Below are 21,672 nucleotides of genomic sequence, written 5' to 3' on the forward strand. Positions count from 1 at the left end.
AAGCTCTTACTCTATAAAGCTATCATTTTGGTTAAACATTACACCATTCGGACCAATTACTCCAAAAAGTATTCACTTTCTAAAACGTTCTATAACTTTTAATTATGAGTCGAAAGTTGGCAGTAAATTTACGTCGCTGCAAAGTTTTATTTGACAATACACCTCTATTTCAAATTCTCTTTGGTTATAAGTAAAGATACATTGATTGAGTTGTAAGGTTCAGAAAGCTTGCGACAAGAAACAATGGCAATACTATAGAGGGCGCTACTTGGCTGCTTTACGTGAACCCGGTTCAAATCAGCACTATGATTTTTTTATTGTTAAAAAAACACAATCGGAGCGGAGCGGAATGTTAGGGTCGGCAACGCGCATGTAACTCCTCTGGAGTTGCAGGCGTACATAGGCTATGAAGACTACTTACCATCAGGCGGGCCGTATGCTTGTTTGCCATCGATGTAGTTTTATATATAAAATAAACCGGCCAAGAGCATGTCGGGCCACGCTCAGTGTAGGGTTCCGTAGTTACTCTTCCGTCACAATAAGCTAAACTGGAGCTTAAAGTATAGTAAATTGTTAACCAAGGGATGAAACGGTACCTTTCACCCCATTTAAACAAATAGGCAAATTTGCATAATCAGTACCTAATTAAAGTAAGTAAGTGTTTTTACTATGAAAAGGAAACTTTTTGCGATAACTCAAAAACAGCTAAGCTGATCATATCTGCTATAGTTTTCATTTAATGTATTTCTTAAGCTCTACTTCCACGATTTTTTTCATATTTTTTGGACCTATGGTTCAAAAGTTAGAGGGGGGGACACATATTTTTTTTCTTTCGGAGCGATTATCTCCGAATATATTCACTTTATCAAAAAATGTTTGTTGAAGACGTGTAGGTCTACAGCTCACGGAACCATTCCTTTTTTAGGGTTCCGTAGTCAACTAGGAACCCTTATAGTTTCGCTATGTCCGCCTGTCTGTCTGTCTGTCTGTCTGTCTATCTGTCTGTCCGAGGCTTTGCTCCGTGGTCGTTAGTGCTAGAAAGCTGAAATTCGGCGTGGATATATAAATCAATAAAGCCGACAAAGTCGTACAATAAAATCTAAAAATTTTTTTTTTAGGGTACCTCCCCTACACGTAAAGTGGGGGTGAACATTTTTTCTTTGCTTCAACCCTACAGTGTGGGATATCGTTGGAAAGGTCTTTCAAAACTAATAGGGGTCTTCAACAAACATTTCTTGATAAAGTGAATATATTCGAAGATAAATGCTCCGAAAGAAAAAAAATATGTGTCCCCCCCCCCCTCTAACTTTTGAACCATAGGTCCAAAAAATATGAAACAAATCTTGGAAGTAGAGCTTAAGAAAGACATTAAATGAAAACTATAGCGGATATGATCAGTTTAGCTGTTTTTGAGTTATCGCAAAAAGTTTCCCCTTCATAGAAAAAAGACGTACATCCACAGTTCATCCCTTGGTTAACAATCTACCATATTTTAAGCTCCAGTTTAGCTTATTGTGACGGAAGAGTAACTACGGAACCCTACTCTGAGCATGGCCCGACATGCTCTTGGCCGGTTTTTTTAATTTTCTAAAAGTAATCGTGAACTACATGGTCACTTGTGTTTGTTGTAAGTAAATTTACTGCCATCTTTCGACACATAATTAAAACTTTTAGAACGCCATTTGACTTTGATCCTTATTCTATCACTGATATGTGTTCAATTTGTTAAATATCAAAAAGTGGCGCCATGTGGCGAAACAGTAGTAATACTATAGAGGGCGCTACTTGGCTGCTTTACGTGAACCCGGTTCAAATCAGCACTTTGATTTTGACTAATTTGATAATTGGAGGGTCGAATGGAGATTAAGTAAACTCATACATTGCCGAATATGTGTTGTATTCTTGGTTTAGAAGTATATATATGAGCGGGTAAAACTAAACATAACTTATTTATAGGCTAATATTGCTTACATGCTATTTATACAATTACGTGCGTCGCATATTTATGTTGCAGGCAGTAACGTATAGTTACTGTGAATATGTTAATTTGAGCATATAGTACACTTCTAAGACTTCAGGAAGTAGTCTATCTTTTCTATGACAAGGATTTCATATGGCTCGGACAGTGAAAATTAGGGTATCTATAAAATCTAAACTATAGTAGATAGCCTAATAAAACTTGGTATTTTTGATAATTCTACTGATGTAAGTACCTTAAAAATTTCAGCACTCTAGCGTTATTCAAACTGAAACTACGAGGGTCCAAAAATACGACAAAACGTGCCGAGAAACCTAGGCACTGCCTTTTGCCCTTTGTCTCGTCTTGGCGGTGGCACGGCCGTGCCCCAGATGACATGTGCATGCCGTGCATTTTCATTGACACTTTTCCTTCCTAAAGCTAAACCTTTCTGTTGCCGCAGGCGAATTTACAAGTCGCAACAGCTTTATAAAAGCGACTGGAAAATTAGCATTTAAGATTAAATATTATCATGAAAAATATTTGATTAAAATTCAAGATTTTCATGAAATTTTGACTTCTCAATTTCGCCGCACAATTGACATCAACGCGTTCAACAATATACGTTACGGCAATAAGCGAACCTGCACAATTCTGTGTAATCCGACTGCGTATAGTAATAGGTTATTACTTAGGTTAGGTGTTAGGTTAGGCATGAAACGTGAATGGCTTACTGTGGGACTTAGTCTATTTGTGTAAGAATGTTTTTATTTCTTTTCATTGTGGCATAAAAACAAATCTTAGAAATCAATTATTTATCTACCTAATATACTTACGGATTACGAGAATTTTACCTAATAAATTTCCGTTAACATCCTTTGGATTCCATCCTAAGAATTACAACAGTTCGTGAGCCAGCTTACACTTCAATATTCGATATATTAGTAGAAGTCATAAATAGTGGCCCAGTTACTGCGGAGCGGCATGAGCGTCACAGCTCTCAGGCGCAAGCAAAAACTACGCGTCGGAAATTATATAGAGCTGTCGTTAGCCCATGACGCTCTAGGGGCCTATAGCATACACTCGTAATATGCCTCGTCATAAAATTTAGGACTACCGGTTAACCTTCGTTGGGTGAGACTGGTTGCCTTTCTATATACTACCAATAGTTCCTCATATCAGTATGAATATAATTTATTGGTAGAAAAGTTTACTTACAAATAACTACTTCGATTTGTTGATCTTAAAAAATAACTGTTTTAGGTAGTCCGATTGTCATGATATGTAATGTCATAGATGTCATTTTTAGGTAGTTTCGTCGTTGTCGCAGCCATTTTACCTAGTAGCTATAAGAATTATATTTTGATGAAATTTGGACTTTAGGTATATTTTATAAGCTGCTACACTGTGTAGAAGTTAAAATGTATAATAAAAAAGCGGCCAAGTGCGAGTCGGACTCGCCCATGAAGGGTTCCGTACCATTTATGACGTATTAAAAAAAACTACTTACTAGATCTCGTTCAAACCAATTTTCGGTGGAAGTTTGCATGGTAATGTATATCATATATTTTTTTTTAGATTTTTCATTCTGTTATTTTAGAAGTTACAGGGGGGGGGGGGGCACATTTTTTCACTTTGGAAGTGTCTCTCGCGCAAACTATTCAGTTTAGAAAAAAATGACATTAGAAACCTCAATATCATTTTTGAAGACCTATCCATAGATACCCCACACGTATGGCTTTGATGAAAAAATTTTTTTTTTAATTTTATGACGTATTAAAAAAAAACTACTTGCTAGATCTCGTTCAAACCAATTTTCGGTGGAAGTTTGCATGGCAATGTATATCATATATTTTTTTTAGATTTTTCATTCTGTTATTTTAGAAGTTACAGGGGGGGGGACACATTTTTTCACTTTGGAAGTGTCTCTCGCGCAAACTGTTCAGTTTAGAAAAAAATGATATTAGAAACCTCAATATCATTTTTAAAGACCTATCCATAGATACCCGACACGTATGGGTTTGATGAAAAATGATTTGAGTTTCAGTTCTAAGTATGGGGAACCCCCAAAATTTATTGCTTTTTTTCTATTTTTGTGTAAAAATCTTAATGCGGTTCATAGAATACATCTACTTACCAAGTTTGAACAGTATAGCTCTAATAGTTTCGGAAAAAGTGGCTGTGACATAATCGGACAAACAGACGGACATGACGAATCTATAAGGGTTCCGTTTTTTGCCATTTGGCTACGGAACCCTAAAACCACATACTTTTTTCGATAGGCCTTTAAAATTAACATTTACTTAAATTGCTAAGATCGTTATGAATAAGTGAATACTTTTAGAAATAATCGCTCTGAAAGTCATAAATATTGTGCAGTCTTCGTCGTTCCCACCGATAACTTTAAAATCCGACGTGCAAAAAATTTTTATAAATAAAATCTGAAAATAAAGCTTAATACTTACTTTTCCCGAAAATTATTTTGAATATGATCGGATTGATCGGTCTTACTCGACGTCCCTAAGTGCTGCGAAGGTACGCCCTTTTGCTTCTATGGCTTTTTGTATTACATGAAGATACGGCCACCCTGTCACCCACCATATTGCGTGGTCCGACACACACTTGGCCGGTTTTGAATTCTTCAGGTTTGTTTAACAAAAGCTGACGATCTATGTCAGAAATTGAATGGAAGAAAACAGTTCTATCTTAGTCGTCATCAGTCAACTCGCTGTGTCTAAGTTTTTATATTAATAGTTTTACCTGGAAATGTTTACCTGTTAACAACCAGTTAAACTAGTTTGTATAAGTATTTGATTGAAATCCGGGTGCAAAACAAAATTTGTGAACGAAGAAGCGGTTGCCAAGTAGGGCACCCCTGACGGTTAATTATTGGCCGCAGTTCATCGCTCCAAACAAACAATATTTCTTCGACTTTCACAACTCTATAGTATATACTATCTCCGGCCTTCTCTCGGGTCCGCTACAACCAGTGCCTTTCTTCCGCCCGCACTGACCGAACGCAACGCAACCTTCGACTTGAAAAAAATCTGAACAATTTCGCGCCATCTGAAAGATCACTAAACTTGTTTTTTTATTTGACACTCGATGGTCAGGTGAATTGTGTTTTGGACTAATTTTGTGATTGCGTCAAAGTGGGACGCAGATATGGCGCGACAACATCTGGTGTGTCTGGTAAGTTTTTTTTATATATTAAATATTAATATAACTTATTTCATGTATGTATTTACGGTTAGTATAAGATATTTATACATTGGGCATTAACTGCTGACATTGTTATTTTGTCCCATTGTTTAATTACAATTGAAGCAAGAAATTGTGTAAATAACCGGCCGGCATTTTCAAGTTTTAAATTGGTAGGTACCCCTGCTAGTCACCCACTCATATTAAGAATGGAGTGAGCTGGTAGACAGGTTTTACGATCCACTTATCTATTATGCTTATAATATGTACGTATATACTACTGGTGTATGTGTGGGACTTAGTCAATTTGTGTAATAATGTCCTATAATATTTATTATTTATTTATTTATTTATTTTATTTATATAAGTATATGTACATTATACCATTTCGTGTACTTGGTACCTACCCATCGAAACAATAAAGGAGCTACTTTAGACATTTTATTTATAATAATTTGAAAAGTTGTAAAATGCCTATTTTATATCCCACGTATGCATACTTGCACGCGTATTCTACACAATTTAGTAAATTTACGAGGAAAAGAAGAAAGTGCAACAAAAAGACAGCAATGAACGCCGGACGCGGAGAAACGCGCAAGCAATGCGACCGACCGAGGCGGGACAAGTTATTGCGGATTTTTATTATGCTTATTTTGTATAGTAAAATCAATATTTAAAATATCTTAACTAAAATTGTTATGAAAGTGAATTCTAAGATGAAACATGGCAGACACGACGTATTAAATAATTTTGGCATTTAGCGAAATTCTAATCTAAACCTAAACTTACCTACAATATAAATAAATAAATACATAAAATAAAGACGGAAAATATGAATGATACCCGGGAAGGATAACGGGAACACTCCCCTAACAGTGGAACCCACCGACCTAACCCACACAAGTGAAAAAGTGCAACGGTCACAAAAAAGTACAAAACACGGTGGATGTATCGATGTTGGGAATAAGAGTGGACTACATTAAGGGAAGTCGAAAAGCAAAAAGCGGCAATTGGACTTGCCACAGAGGAAGATAGAAAAGCCCTATGGATGATCATAACAGAAAAATGTCCGAGTCGCAAAACCACAAATACCAACTTAAGGAATCCACTTATACGCCTGGTTGGAGTAGAGGGACGGATGACGGACACACGGGGCAGGGCCAGGAGCGATTGTCAAAAGAATGCGGCACTACATACTAGAAAACTTAGACAAGCCAGAGGACACGACAGAATGCGAGTCATAAGAAGGACAATCCTGAAATGACAAACATTATAATGGAGGCTGACGCAGATATCTGGGCTAGCCTAATTGAATGAATGAATGAATGATGCTTTTATTCGAAACACACATACACAACAACATTAAAATAGTAATTTATTAATTATAATTGACTTATTTAGATATTATATGATATGGTAAAAGGACGATATAGTCTGCCCTCTGCATGGAAGCGTGATGCCTAAGAGAGACCGATCACCTAGTTAGTATTAGTAGAAATATTTAGATGACATTTTGATTTTGAATCATTTATGCAGACGCAGAATTGGTTCACCAATAACGGCCTAGTTCTAAATTTATCAAAGACACAACTCTTACACATAAATCTTGGAGGCAAGCCTCCTAAACCTCTAAACATTCGGAAACAACGACACAAACATAGGACACGTACACGATATGAAATTTCTCGGGGTCACCCTAGACTTTTCCCTTAAATGGGACAGGCACATAGATGCAATATGCGGCAAGTTGTCAGGCGCGTGTTTTGCGCTTGGTGCTACCGTGGTAGGTAGGTTAGCTCACGTGCTACCTCAGAAGCAAAGATAACATTCTCACACTAACATCACAATACATTTTTAATATTGCCAAACACGTAGATACACACATACAAACACACCTTTAATACAAGAAAGCTCACCCGTACCCGTTTAGGAAGCCAAGCACGCCTGCTCCCCGCCAGTTATCGACTGACTAAGTCCTTCAAAACCATGCAGGTACTGGGCCCCAAAGTTAGCCTGAATAAATTCTACAATATATTATTATGATTTAATTGACACTCAACGAAACAAATGCTCACTATTGACAAATTAATTAACATATTCAACTACTTATTGATACTAAATACCCGAAACTGTAATAATTAATCTAATCTGTAACTATAAACTTTAATAATAACTGCAATAATCTATCTTATGTTAATCTAATTGTGACGTGTAATATGTAATAATATTATAAATTAATGAGTAAGAGTATTTGATTTCAATTTGTGGACACGCTTAATGCTTTCTATTTACATCTGCAAATCAGTTTCCAATAATTTTCAAACCTAACGACATGACATAATTTTCAAACCTGATGACATCTAGAAAAACAAATCCCAACCAAATGCCGTCACTCGGTGACAAACAGCTGGTTGTTTTCCTAATTCCGAAGGAGGTCGGCGGTGGAATGCGCCCGCGCACGCGCTGTACCGTTCCGTCCGTTACCGGGCCCATGCATATTCCATGAGTGGCGCGCGCGCACCATCCTGATCCTTGACCCAATTACTGATGTAATTTTAAATCAACAGGTCACCTAATCAAGATAGGCAGATTAAAGTATATTTTGTCAACTAGTTAGCCCCTAAAACGAGAGTAAAACAGACTTCCAAAATCAAAATCTTTTAATTAGAATGGTACAAGGGCATTTATACTGGGAATGACCTGAGCCTGACAGCTCACGATCATCACGATCAAGACAATTTTCATCGCACTCGCATTATATTTTAAATTTTTTTGATCATGGCTATAGGACGAATAAATCTTAGTTGCCTCACGTCAAAACAATCATAACATGTACATACATTGGTATTTTTATTGTAAATACCTTTTATTTTTCTGAAACATTATGAAAGACATGAAGTTCTGAGTGAAAGACATTGGGCAAAATACGGTCTATATTCAGACTCGATTCATAGAAACCCGCCGGTATCATGTTTTCACACTCGTCATGTTTCTGCTGGATTTGCTCATAGGTCGGTATCCGTCGATCTAATTACTAGCTCATTTAGCTGTCAGTCTGAAGCTAAAACCTAATCGATAACTATAAGGATGTGGACCAGTTCCGTTAGACTTTCCCGTGATGCCTCAGTTTCATTGTTTCTCTAGCACAGAATCGGTATGGGATTAAGGTCACGCTAAAAAGTTAAAATTGCACACTGGACAATGACGTATAGCGAGGCGTGACTCAGGGCTCGAATAATAAACGTTAGACTACATTTCGCCAATCTATTCAAAAACAGACCAATTCGAACGTACACTGACATCCGAATGATATCATATCTGAATGATGATGTCATTTGGTTGTCATGCGAATCGCTCCCGCCAATACATGCACGGACAAGTAAATTGGCCTGCAATGCATTTACAACTGTAATGTAATGGCACTTATACTGGCCGTGTGAGCTGTAGCCTCGCGAACCACCATGGCTCCGCCATTGTGAAAAAAATCCAAATCCTGGATCGACGATAACAACCCATATTACCTATAATTATCGAATTTGCTCAAAAATATTCGAGAATCGTTTGAGAAACCAGTATAAGAAACAATCGGACATACGAAAGCATTGAAATTACGCCACTCTTGTGGATAAAGTGCAACTTCCTCATCAGTTTTTGAAGAATAAAGTAAGCCTAAATTAAGTACATATATAAAGTGAGTCGGTATAAAGAGTTTACTCGCATCACTCCACCAGCTCGTAAAGGCTTATATTTATCCGTCCAAATGTGAATGACCCTCGTGGCCCCTATCTGTATAAATGGTCGGCAACGCGCATGTGACACATCTGGAGTTGCATGCGTCCATTGGCTACGGTGACTGCTTACCATCAGGCGGGGGGCCGTATGCTTGTTTGCTACCGACGTGGTATTTTTTTTATTTTTTTTTAAACTGATCGGGGATTGGCCCTAGTCACACCTGATGGAAAGTGAAGACAGGGCCTAAGATGGAGCTCACCGGTTCAGTAGTAGCTTATTCACTCTTGCTTTAAAGAGACCGGGGTCATATTTTTCAGGGAATACAGATGGCGGGCGCGCATTCCATTCTTTAGCCGTCCGTACCAAAAAAGAGGAGGCAAACCGTTTCGTGCGAACAAATGAAACGTTTACCACGAACGGGTGCATTCGCTCCCCGCGCCTGGATGTCCGATGATGGAAAGGGGAAGGTGGGATCAGGTCGTGCAGTTCCTGTGCGCACTCCCCGAAATGTATCCGATAGAGCACGGATAGGCTAGCGACTCGACGGCGGTGCTCAAGAGTCGAAGATAAAATGTAGATAATTAAGTATTTCCTTTTTGATAATTGTCTCACAAAACGAAACCTTTTGTAAGTGGAAACCTGCGTTTACTTCCGTAATCTTGGATTTTACCGCAAGCATTTTGGTAATGGTAACGAGAGGATACCGCAAAGTTACCGTAAGTCATTACGTTTGTGACAAGCTTGGTTCCAGAGAGCCTACTGCGAACCACGTTCGACGTGTTGTCTCCCTGTCACACTTACGTATGAATTTACAAGTGTTGCCTATACTTCGAACTTGGGTCGCGGTAGGCCCCCAGGGTGCCTAGCCAAGGTGACATTCGTTTGCGCTACGAAAACGAAACGCTTTGTGTCTCTCTATCACTCTTCCAAATTAGTGCAACAGTAACAGTTGCGTTTCGTTCGCTACGGAGCGTAAACGATTAGCATGTTGGCTACGCAGCCAGTTTCATCAACAGGTCAGCTAAATTTGTGGTGCATGTAGGGTAACCGCGCGCATAATCGTTCGTCTCACCGGGTGCAATTTGCATTTTCTACTTCAGTTTAACAGTATGTTCTGCTCGATTATTAATTCTATTTTTATTTAGAATATAAACAGAGCTGTCAGAATCGTTAACTTTTTAATGACACCGTAATACGAAATTTTCAAATAGTAAATTAGTAAAAAGAAAACAGTTAATTCCGTAAGGACCTCTACTCACCTTACCGATAATGGCCGGCTAAGTAAGTGTAATGAATTTAATCGATCGATCAAATGCCGCAATGTAACGCAAGATGCGCTTACAGTTTCACTCAAGTCATTCAACTGTCACAGTTGTCACGTCCAATTTCTCATACTTTTGCTAATTGTCCCCTAACAAGATGGTCATAATACTTACCGCAAGTGTTTGTCAAAGATTTGAGTATCATTGTTACAGTTTATGGCCACTGCATCCTCGTAAGGGTCAATATCCGAGCGACAGTTAGTGGACTTTTCACCACATCTGTTAGCTGACATGACTTCCAGTTTGAAATAATAACACCACACTATATAAGCTTGAAAGTGCAAGGGCATAGCTATGCAAAATAACCCTCCTATATACCCTGTGGTTAGAAACAAATTGGGATGGGATTAGTTCACAGGAGAGCAGCTCTATTTGAGAATAGGCCGAGCGCCACGGCGGCTGACCGCCGGTTACTGGGTGAAGGTCAGCGCTAACGGGACATACACGTGACGTCATGCGCCCACGCATCAGTACAGCCTTTTTCACACACCGGGCGAAATAAACTTTATGCCGTTGTCATAAAGACTTTGATATATGAACTATTTTCACACTTTATCCAGTAGATGCAGAAGTACGTTGTAGGCTATTACCGGATGCCGGGTGTAAGATGCCATTCGCATTCCAGGCCTGCGCGGTCCAGTTTGATATGACCTAAACAAGTTGTGTTTTTTTTTTATTGCTAATTTATACTCTATACCGATGGATGTAGGTATTATTTTTATATCATTACGCATACTTTATTTCTTTCATCAGGCAAAATTTACTTAAGTTGACCAACTTATCGTAACAAGTAGCTAAATCGGAGTATTCGCAGTCTCCACTCCGTTATTGGCAAGGAAGTTTGCGTCTTTCCACCGACTAGGAAAATCGGAGACTTGGGGGCCTAACCAAGATGACAATCGTTTGCAGAAAACGAAACGAAACGCTAAGATAAACGTAAATAATGTAATGTATGGAAATGATAACTAGCGTTTCGTTTTCTACAAACGATTGTCATCTTAGCTAGGCCCCCTGAACAGAAACTTACATAAGCTAATATTATGCCTGTAAGTCGACGAGAAAATGCATATGAGATATATAGATTACAATCTCTGTTGTAACATTATAAAACAATTCGTTGTCGCAGCCGCGGTGATTATAACTCCTTCAGTTACGGACACGTATTACATAAACGAAGAATACCTATGATACCTACATCGACATCGGCGTGTCGCGCGTTACTGTTACAAGTGTGTGAGAACGTAAAATTACAATCATATAGTTCGTATCATGCACGACAATGGCGCGCAAGTATGTTAAATCGAGCCTTTAAAAACTGACATTACCAAGGCACGCGTCGTCGTACATGACACGATCTATATTTTACATTCCTGAGCACGGTTGATATATTTCCCGAAGAAATGGATGCTGGCATTGCTGACTATCCGTCTGTAAATAAATAGGGTAACGCACGCCGGGCTCGCTCGGGCGGCGCGCGCATATGGCGCTCGTACGCCGAACTGTCGCGCTCTGGTTGCCATAACGGCGCATGTGTAGCGTGTGTGACAGAGTGCTGTAACAGGTTTGAGCTGCAACTGTTTAGATGGTTAAGACGCTGTCAAAAAGATCACTATAAAACGGAACAGTTTTGGAAGCCGTAGGACGCGCTCCGATTGCCAAAGAGGCGCGTAATTATGTGCACCGTGTGTTACAGGGTTCTGTAACACATAGGTGCAGTGTATGAGTATGAGCTGCAAACGTTTAATTTACTTGATTAAGAAATTTTATAGAAAGCTCGCTAAGGTAGGTACATATCTTCACAACGACTAATCGTGCGTTAACTGACAATTTCTTGTCGACTTGTGTCTTCCAGTTCGTGATTGTCACTCAAGGACCTTTTGACCCCAGCAAATATCAGTTCTACGAACAATCAATGAAGGAGCCCACTGCCACTTAATCCCAGCATCTTCGAATCTTAGCCCTTTCCGGGTTGCATTCTAATGGAGCTTGCGGGCTCCGCTTAGCGGCTGCATTTGATCTGTTAACTCAGAGGGGATATAAGAAGCCTCATTAGGATTAGTCCAGTTTCGACACAATTTTTTCCTTCACCGAAAAGCAACTTGTAAATATAGCATGATAGTTTGTATAAAAGTTCTAAGAAACTCATTAGAAGACGAGGATCAAACCTACGACCTCTAGTTAGGAAGCCAGAAATCAAGTTGTATAAGTAGGTAATGTGAATCGTAAGATTACTTACATATTTTGTTTCTTTAAAAATATAATTCTCTTCTCTAAAACTTTTTTGCCAGATAGGTAGTAAAAGTAAGCACATTGTACCGTCCATCGCATGAGCATCCGCAATTGCTTTATTGTGTATCCACTAACCACTGCCAATCTTTCCAATTTTCTAAAAAAGAAAAGTGAATTGCCGGCCATTTGATGACACGAAATGCACTCTCGCTCTGCCTCGAATGCTTGCTCGACGTAATACTCGTAGCTCAATTGTCTCGCGATTCTTCTACTATACTCACGACATGATTGTGTATGCGTTTCCCTTTTATGTTTTCGATTACATCGGACATTTCTCATCAACGAATATTTATCTTCTAGGAGGAGGATGCCCTCCTTATTGGGATCTTTTGTGTAATGTCTGCTCGAACTTGCTAAACTTAGAGGCAGCAGCACTTTGAAATACGTTGATTTAACGTATCTGGCGCCGACGTCCTTCATTCTTCTGGAAAGGGCGTGGAACATTGGCACTGCGCGTACTTTATTGTTTCTAGTACTAACCGAAAAAGTCCCCTCTTTGTTATGAGTATGAGTTATCTACAGGCAGCTCCTGGAAATCTATTCGTACTTTTAAAATCCAACATAATTTGATACTCGTATGAAACGAGTCACGTCAAAATTTCAATATTTAATCAAGTTCACATGTGCCGATATTACGAGTATTAAATTAGGTATTCCATATCGTAAGATTTTACCTTCGTCCCAGAATTTATTAAGTTAGGTACAGATATAGATACGAGTATAAGGTTCTTGATATAATACTAGACATCTCCCTCTATTTTAATAATATATTAAGTAAAATAGAGGGAGTTAGTTACTTGTATATATATATATATATATATATATATATTAAGTAACTATAAGGCTATCGCGGTCAGTAGGTATGATTTCATTCATAATAAGGTAAATCATAATACGATATACCTACTTAATGTAATTATGGAACCACCGCATGTAAGTCGTAATCACTACACCATATAGGGGCCTAGAATTTCGCAAGTTTAATATATGATCAAACGAGCTTCGCAAGCGAAGTTCGATCATTATTATATCACTCGATTCATTGGAAGATATATTAAGTTTACATTATTGTAGTTTATTTAATCTACTGGCAACATATTGCACGGTTATTTTTAGAGATCTCTGAAAAATAAGTATTTCTATTGATTAAAAAAAACCTTCCCAACCCCAACCTATCCTGATGGGGTCACTAGAGGCAATCCTCATTTCTTTTAGAGATATTCGATACAAAACTTTGGTGACTGGGTTTACTGGGAGGGAGGGAAATTATATCTTCCAATGAAGCGAGTCATATAATAATGATCGAACTTCGCTTGCGAAGCTCGTTTGATCATATATTAATATTTCCTCGCTTCATTGTTCGATATAATAAGTTTACATTATTATAGCTGTTTAGAGACAAAGTTTTGTCTATATGGTTGTGTAATGACAAAGACATTTAAGTATTCATAACATGATTTATTAAATAAAATTTTGTCATTTGTAACTAGCCAACAGTAAATTTATAATTATCTGTTAAGATCTAAATCAGTCTTATACTTTCATATTTATTTAAAGATGGGACCGTGCGAAGTGCATGGTGGGGGTAAGTAAAGCGATCCCAGCGCATAAGGTAGTAAAAATTTGAACTAACTGCGGATAGCGTCTTTAACATTTCGTATATGGCTCGAAATGAAACTTTGATTTAAGATTACTCCTGAAATATTCATTTAAATTGTATGGTGTAAGGGACCATTGTAAGCTGTATGAAATGCTTAATATAACTAACGTATTTATTTTGATAATTGTTAATAATGTAAGTATCCATGTAAATAGCTTTGCAAATGCCACATATTACGTGATCTTTTTCTAGAAGTTACGAATATGTATAGTAAGTTATCCTTAAAAGATAGACATTTAACATCGCGGGCTTTTTTGTAGACCTATGAATGAGAAACAACCCCACCATACATTGTGTTGTTATAGCTCAAACGGATTAGGCAGCGTTTTCGATTAAAGCTCCTAGCCAGCGTGATTTTTTCCGACAACATCGTTATATTTCAAACAATTTACACAAAACCTTAACAAGTTATATACTTAAGCCTTCCTCAAGAATCACTCTATTGATAGATGAAAGTCGCATGAAAATCCGTTCAGTACCTAGTTTTTAGTTTTGGAGTAGTTTTATAAGACGTAGTGAATTGACGTTTTCCCCTAGACTTGCGGACACTAGGTTGCGTGACAGTCGTGCACGCTCCCATGGCGGTTATAGAACCTGGCGAAGGTTAAGGACGTGGAGGACCAACCGGCCGTCTTTCTAATGAGATCAATATTCACCCCTGCTGATGCGGCTGTAGATGTGGCAGCGTGTCTAGTGCTGTGAGCACTGAATATTGCCACATCTATGCCGCTCTCTGCCAGAACTTACTTTATCCACCTGCTTATTGACCGTGCTGTCGCGTCTCTGTGGGGACGCTTCACAGTTCTTAAGAGGCATTCAGAGTTCTGGGGTCTTCTAGAACTTGTTAAAGAGAGATATTCCCGGAGGACCGAAGCCGCTCAAATTTCTGGCCGTTCCACAAAGAATGGGAGAATAGTTATTTGTACAACAAGAGAGCAAAGTTTGATATTTCTTCGAGTGCTTGTTTTGAGTCCCGTGCAAGCGAAAGATTCTATAATAGATTCACGAGCTTAGCGAGTGAATCTAATTTAGAATCTTAAGCGTAGTAAGGGACTCAAAAGCGCACGAGATGTAAATAACTTTGATCTCGTGTAGTACACAAAATTTTTCACGTCCGTCAGCCATCAAAAAATATAACCTGAAAAAATGTAATACGTCTTCAACACTATTTCACTCATGTTTTCTGAAAATATTCTAACAATTAAGTTTAATTACCGCAATAAAACAAAACGAAAAATTTCAATAAAATAATACGAACGTAATGAATTAACGAACATCAATTGACAGTTCAATCGCCAACTTTTTTTTTAAAATAAAAACTTTGTAAGATACTGTCCGAATTGCGGATACTATTTGTCAACTATAGTAGAGATCGTTAAAAGTAGTTAAGTAGAATTATTTACTGCGTAACAATTGCGTAAATTTGTATAAGTTTATTGTTTCCATTGTATAATAAAATACGTATAATATGGTGTTTTTATTAAATTTTAAACTTTTATATCATGAATTAATTATTACGAATGAAGACTCGTAGGGTGTTTTGGAACGATGTGGTCTGACTTATTTCGGGGGTCTATTATAATCCGTCAATATACCGTTGAATTACGTATGCACTTTTTTGTCTCTTTCTTTTTGCTAATGACGTGAAAGGGACAAAGACAATATAATCCAAATACTTCGAACTTGTATTAGGCCCCGCACGTTGAAATGATATTCGAATATAAAGGTCAATTGAATGTTATTTTGTCTCACTCAGTGAGCAAAATGCGATTTTGCTCACTGTTTTTAAGCAGCAAATTACCCTTGTTCTAGCTGCTGACGTGAAAACAATATTGGTTGCTCCCTGCCTATAGCTGATGTCTTAATTATATCTGTTATAATGATTTTTACCCCATTGTGGCAAAATTGTATGTTCTGCCATTTAATCAGTGAAAAAGTTTGCACGCGGTGAGCTGTGCATAACGCCAAAAAACGACTAGTTTCCTAGTAATTTGCTCTAAGGAAATAGTCGAGTTTGGGTACCATTGGGCAATATGATCTAACACTAATTTGGGGTCCCAAGTGTGTGTATATTTTGGCAAATTTGGTCTTATTTTATATACACCCTTGAGTAACATTTTTATGTGTTCATCCGTTCCGATATTATCTCCGAGGAAAAGAGATAGTGCTGATCTGTGGCTATTAATAGAGCCGTAGGACGCTCCCTTATTAAACTGATCAGTTAAAAAAACTTATAATTAAAGTGATTGAATTGTCAAACACATCTTTACCTAGATTTGAGCAAAATGTCCACCATAACTTCAGTGTTACATTATATTGCTGTATGGTTTTTTTGGACAGGGATGCTAACATTAGAATTTTCAAAGATCTCTAAAAATAACGATGCAATATGTTGCCAGTAGATTAAATAAACTACAATAATGTAAACTTATTATATCGAACAATGAAGCGAGGAAATATTAACAGATTCTAACGGATATGTTTAATCAAAATCGTCCATATACAATTAATCCCGAGTGGATATCATTTTCGAACATAGTCGTAGGTAGACGTAAGAGTCCTACGTGACTCATTTATTTTATTACATAAGTATTCCAAATACCGATGTGTACTTTGTAGTCTAAGCCGTGTAAACAAGCCAATCGTTAACGCTCCGTAGCGAACGATACGCAACTGTCTGTGTCGCACTAATATGGAAGAGTGATAGAGAGAGAGAGAATTACGCTACGCTAAGAAGCGTGAACGATTGGCATCTTGTCTACGCACGTTGGTATCCAACTACTTAAACTTCTGGATACAACTGATAGATTCAATAGAGTTAATACGCGTAATCATAAGCACAGTAGGGTACTTAAACCGGAGTAAATAAGCCGTAGCAGATAGCTAATTTAATATTTCCTTTTTACATAAAGTGAGTAAAACTCTAATAAACCTCGATACCTTTTTATGGCCACTGCTTTCTCTGGCCTCAAATGGGTCGCTTCAAAACTGAGACAGCAATTTGGGCAACTTTACCAAACGACATCACGTGCACGGATAATAACAATGTGTCCACGGCAGTCTTTCGCACATTGTTGATTTTGTGTGACGAAGAGATCATCAAAATTAAGAGAGGAGAGGGTTATCAAAATTAATACTGGAGCTTCAGTAGACAGGATTTAGTTACTAGAAAAGTAAGTTACATTTTTGATAGAATATTTAAAGTAACCTATGTATTACTAAATTTTGCAAGCCAAGTAGGTATCCTGTGATTCCGTTTAAGTAATAACAAATAAGTACCTGTGTTTTAACCTAATGAGAAGTTGAACTTGCAAGTCCATATGATTATGTGTTAGTGTGCGTGTGTGTGTTTGTGTGTGTGTCGTCCACAAGACTTTTCACATCAGCAGTGAGAACATATCGTCGGTTGTAATATGAATTGATGTAACCGCCAAAATGTCGAAAATGAGTTATATATGTAGTTCGACTGCAAATTTCAATCCGGATCGATTGGTGTTGTTAAAATGTTGATATCTTAAAAAAAAATGTCGAGTACGTTAACCGCAACTTAACCGTTTTTTTCAATTCACATGACTTTTTTTAAGTTATGGGCCGTTTTTGTAAAATCTCATGTTATTTGGTTAACGTAAAGATCAAATTGTAATTGCGCATTAATGTACTGAGCAACGTTGAAAAAATATCATTGATGTAAGTCTCATTTATTACAAAATGACTCTTACCTTACTCAATGATTTTCCACAATATTACTTATTGTCGGTTACGCTAATAGTAATGTCTACAAAAGTATAGAATGGCTTTTAAATCAACACAATATTGCCTCGGTTTTTTATGAATACACCTGAAAATATTAACCTGAATCACATTGGATTTCGTCTATTTAACCAATTGTAAGTTATCTTTAATATAAAAGTAAGAAAAGTTAGCACATTGTTGTCAAAAATTTACTTATTGCAAATTAAAGCTATTTAAATAAAAATATTGTTTCTTACACTAAATTTCACGTATGTATTGTAATATTTATGTCGCTTACATTATCATTTCTGTGCTCAAGCCACAAGTTTTGGCGCTTACATTACATTTGCTTGACGGTTTAGGACGAATCGGGTGTTTACATTAAGACGCTCGTTAATAGTTTCTAGGCTATCTCTTTTCTTTTCACTTGTTATGCGTTAGCTAAGAGCGAGACAATCATACATTTCATGGTAAGCAACAAGTATCACCGTATGCGTTTGTTTATGATTTGTTATTGTGATCAATGGTCGGTTTGTTCTAGCAACTCGTGATAAAGACATGTGTGTTGTGATTTATTAATGCTAAAATAAAAATGAATAAGTTAAGTGCATTAATATCGCGTAAAGAACAGTTACTAAAACAGCGTGAAGCCTTGCAAAGGTAAGTACTATGTCATTTATGCTCTTATTTTATGTACAATCACCTAAAAGGGAGTCGTAGGCGTATTATACTAATTATTGTCGTTATTAACTAAAGTAAATAGTACAACAAGATTATTTCTAGTATAAATAATAAGAGACGAGAGTTGTGTCCCTGCCATAAAAGTATAAACATAAACAATATTTTCTTTACTCGACTACCTACGTAAATAATAGCGTAAATACTGAGGTTAGGTACTTAAACTGTATAAAACGATTGTACCGCTCCTATTTTAACTTTCTAATACTGATTATCGTGCGACTTACACCTTAATTTACAAGAAAACGTGTTTAAACGTTTTCATTACAATCTAGATTATAGAAGTAAATCCTATAAATCTTCGCTTACAATAATAGTTTTGCAATCACAAGATATGCTTTGTAAGATACTTTAACTTTTGAGCTTGTATTCGGAAACATTTGTCGCTTACATCATCCATAAACGAGATAATTGCATAAATTTTGCGGTTACATTACTTAGTTGCATTAAATATACATGTAAAATTGTCTTTACATTAAGGTTCTTTAGTGGAAATTTCACCAGAATCCTCTCTTTTCAAGTCATAGTCCCTTAAAAAAAGATGAAAAAGCTGTTTCTTTTATATTATATTGCGCTTTGCGCTAGTTACTATTGTGGCTAATAATTATTGTTTTGTTTTTATATGAGTTAATTTCCTTTTCAGGAGACAACAGATAGATTTCAAAGATGGCAGTAATAGTGATATTGTCGAGGAGAGCGACACTGAGATGTTCCCAAAAATTTCCACAAGCAGCATACGCAGCCAACATAATGTCACAGTATGTAGTACTGACGATGAGCCCAGCAACGATTCAATAAATACGTCGACTATTTGCTTGCCTTAAGACCATTCATTTTTTCGGCCATATAGTGGTGATGAGCTCAATCATGCTTCTACTAACAACATTAACCCCAACGCTTCACCAACAACTCCTTTGCAAGAAGATAAGGAAAATAGCATCTCGGAATTTTTTCAAGGCAGTGATAGTTCCACTAAAAATATGGACCTAACATCTAAACAATCATTTGTTGAGGCCGATGCTGAAAACAGTTTGGACATTTTCCAGAATTTGTCTTCAGAATATCATGATAGTAACATGAATGAGATTAACAATCACAAGATTACAAATGATTTGATTACTAACTTGCCCAATAATCATCAGTTACAACTTCCTATTATTCATGAAGAGTCTGCCAAAAATCACACTAATGATCCGACTTCTTGCACGATAAATAATGTAAAATTTTACACAGAAAACACTACACAGGGCCCAAAAAAGAACAAAATAAATATCATCTCTGATGTAGTTATAAAAGCTGGGGGTATTTGAATCCGGATTTATAAATGGTTTAGAAAACCAACATGACAACGAAGACCATGAAATACCTTGCCCTACTAATGAGCTACACACTAACTATGGTAAGACCTATGTGTAAATTATTAAACATTTATAAATTTTTATACGCATTAATGAACGATATTTTATACAGCAATGCTTTTATTATTTTCCAGATTCAGGGCCATGCAGTTCTAAGCAGGGTAGTGTTAACAGTTTATTCAATGATAAGAAAAGAGATAGTTCTACATCTCAGGTTATAACTGGACGAAAAAGGCGTAATGCGACACAATTCGAAAAAGCGTATTTTGATTTTAAATTAGAAGAAGATTTGGGGGATTTCTCCTCTGGCAGCTCAGACTGTTGGTCACCTAAAGACACTGACAACGAAAGCTTATCGGGAAATAAGAAGGCGAAGAAAAGGGTAAAACGAATAAATAACGAAAATGAAAACCATGTACCAACTAAGAAAATTAAATTAATCAATAAAACTAAAACACGGAAACTTGCAAAAGAGAAGGGAATGAATTATGAAACAGCAACAGGAAAGATGAAAGAAGCTAGAAAACTAAAAATAAATCCATGCGTAGAGACCATTACATTAATGAAGGTGAGGGCCGAAGACAAGTATGTCAACAGTTCCTAAGAAGCACATTGGATATATCCCAAACTTATTTGCTTTATAATCTAGCAAACTCTAATGAGGGTATTTCACAAAAAGATAAACGAACTCGCCATGCTGATCCGAAATACGACTAAAACACCTACAATGATGCCAAAAACTATATTGAAGATCTACCGGTGTTACCATCACATTATAACCGACCTCAATCAACAAGGCTCTATATACCGCAGGACTTTAAAACAGTAACAAACCTGTACCGCCTGTATGTGAAGTATTGTGAAGACAAAGCAATCACACATCTTAGTGACCGACTTTTCAGGAATCTTTTTTCTGAGTACAACTTAACCTTCCACGTACCGAAAAAAGACAAATGCAAGCTGTGCGTTAAATATGAAAATAATACGAACGTATTAAATAAAAAGGAGACCAACGAATATCAAAAACATCTCGAAGAGAAAAATGCATCCTACAAACGAGCTGAAGAACATCGAAATATGTTATGTATTGATAATTCGACGGTGATGGCTAGTTTCGATCTACAGAAAGTTCTGAATACCCTATATAGAAAAGACAGTAGAAAAGGCTAAAAAGAGACAAGAAGAAGAAAAATTTGGAAAAAGAGTGAAAAAAAATACGAAAAAGTAGAATAAACTACGTGTTTTCTTATGTTAGTTTCGTAAAATATTATAATTGTATGTGCCAACTTAATCAAAAAGTGATTGTTTTAGTAATTAAACTATACTTTGTGTTTAAAAGTGAGAAACAGAAGTAAAAATAAGGAGTTTATTTTTGTTTATTAAATAATTGTGATTTATTATACACTTGGTTACTCGATGATAAGTGTTATCTAATAGGTAATTAAAGTAATTATGTTTAAATTTTTGAGTAAATTTAGTGTTTTTCTAAAAAGAACAAACCTTTTTTATAATTAAACGTGTTTCTGATTATAATTAAAACATGTTGTACCTTTTAATCTGTTTTTTTAATTACTTACTACCTTGCCTCTGTTTATCTTAAATCAATGGGTTAATTTAATATTTAACCTTAATAAAAGTGAATAAGTGTGAAAATGCATTAAGATTGTTTAAAACGTAAGTCCA

The 21,672-nt window shown here is 36.7% G+C and overlaps 2 protein-coding genes across 3 annotated transcripts in view; both read left to right on the forward strand.

Annotated features, from left to right (window-relative positions):
* Positions 1–4,587: 4,587 nt before the first annotated feature.
* LOC133516250 (uncharacterized) overlaps positions 4,588–21,672 on the forward strand; it is a 51,716-nt gene continuing 34,631 nt past the window's right edge. Inside the window, exon 1 of the mRNA XM_061849085.1 lies at positions 4,588–5,149. Within this exon, the coding sequence (XP_061705069.1) occupies positions 5,123–5,149 (27 nt within the window). The 5' untranslated portion in view covers positions 4,588–5,122. The remainder of the gene's footprint in view (positions 5,150–21,672) is intronic.
* On the forward strand, positions 17,564–21,270 carry LOC133516249 (uncharacterized). 2 transcript variants are annotated; one of them, XR_009799193.1, is made up of 3 exons: positions 17,564–18,553; positions 19,275–20,030; positions 20,124–21,270. XR_009799193.1 is itself a non-coding variant. In XM_061849082.1 (3 exons), exons 1-3 carry the CDS (start codon positions 18,486–18,488, stop codon positions 19,939–19,941), a joined length of 447 nt encoding a protein of 148 aa, XP_061705066.1. In that variant the 5' UTR covers positions 17,564–18,485; the 3' UTR covers positions 19,942–20,117. The 2 variants fall into 2 exon arrangements, 1 of the variants encoding a protein (XP_061705066.1); XM_061849082.1 differs by lacking the exon at positions 20,124–21,270 and having other exon boundaries at positions 19,275–19,389; positions 19,678–20,117.

This window comes from Cydia pomonella, chromosome 3 (genome assembly GCF_033807575.1).
Source record: "Cydia pomonella isolate Wapato2018A chromosome 3, ilCydPomo1, whole genome shotgun sequence".
Classification (NCBI taxonomy): domain Eukaryota; kingdom Metazoa; phylum Arthropoda; class Insecta; order Lepidoptera; family Tortricidae; genus Cydia; species Cydia pomonella.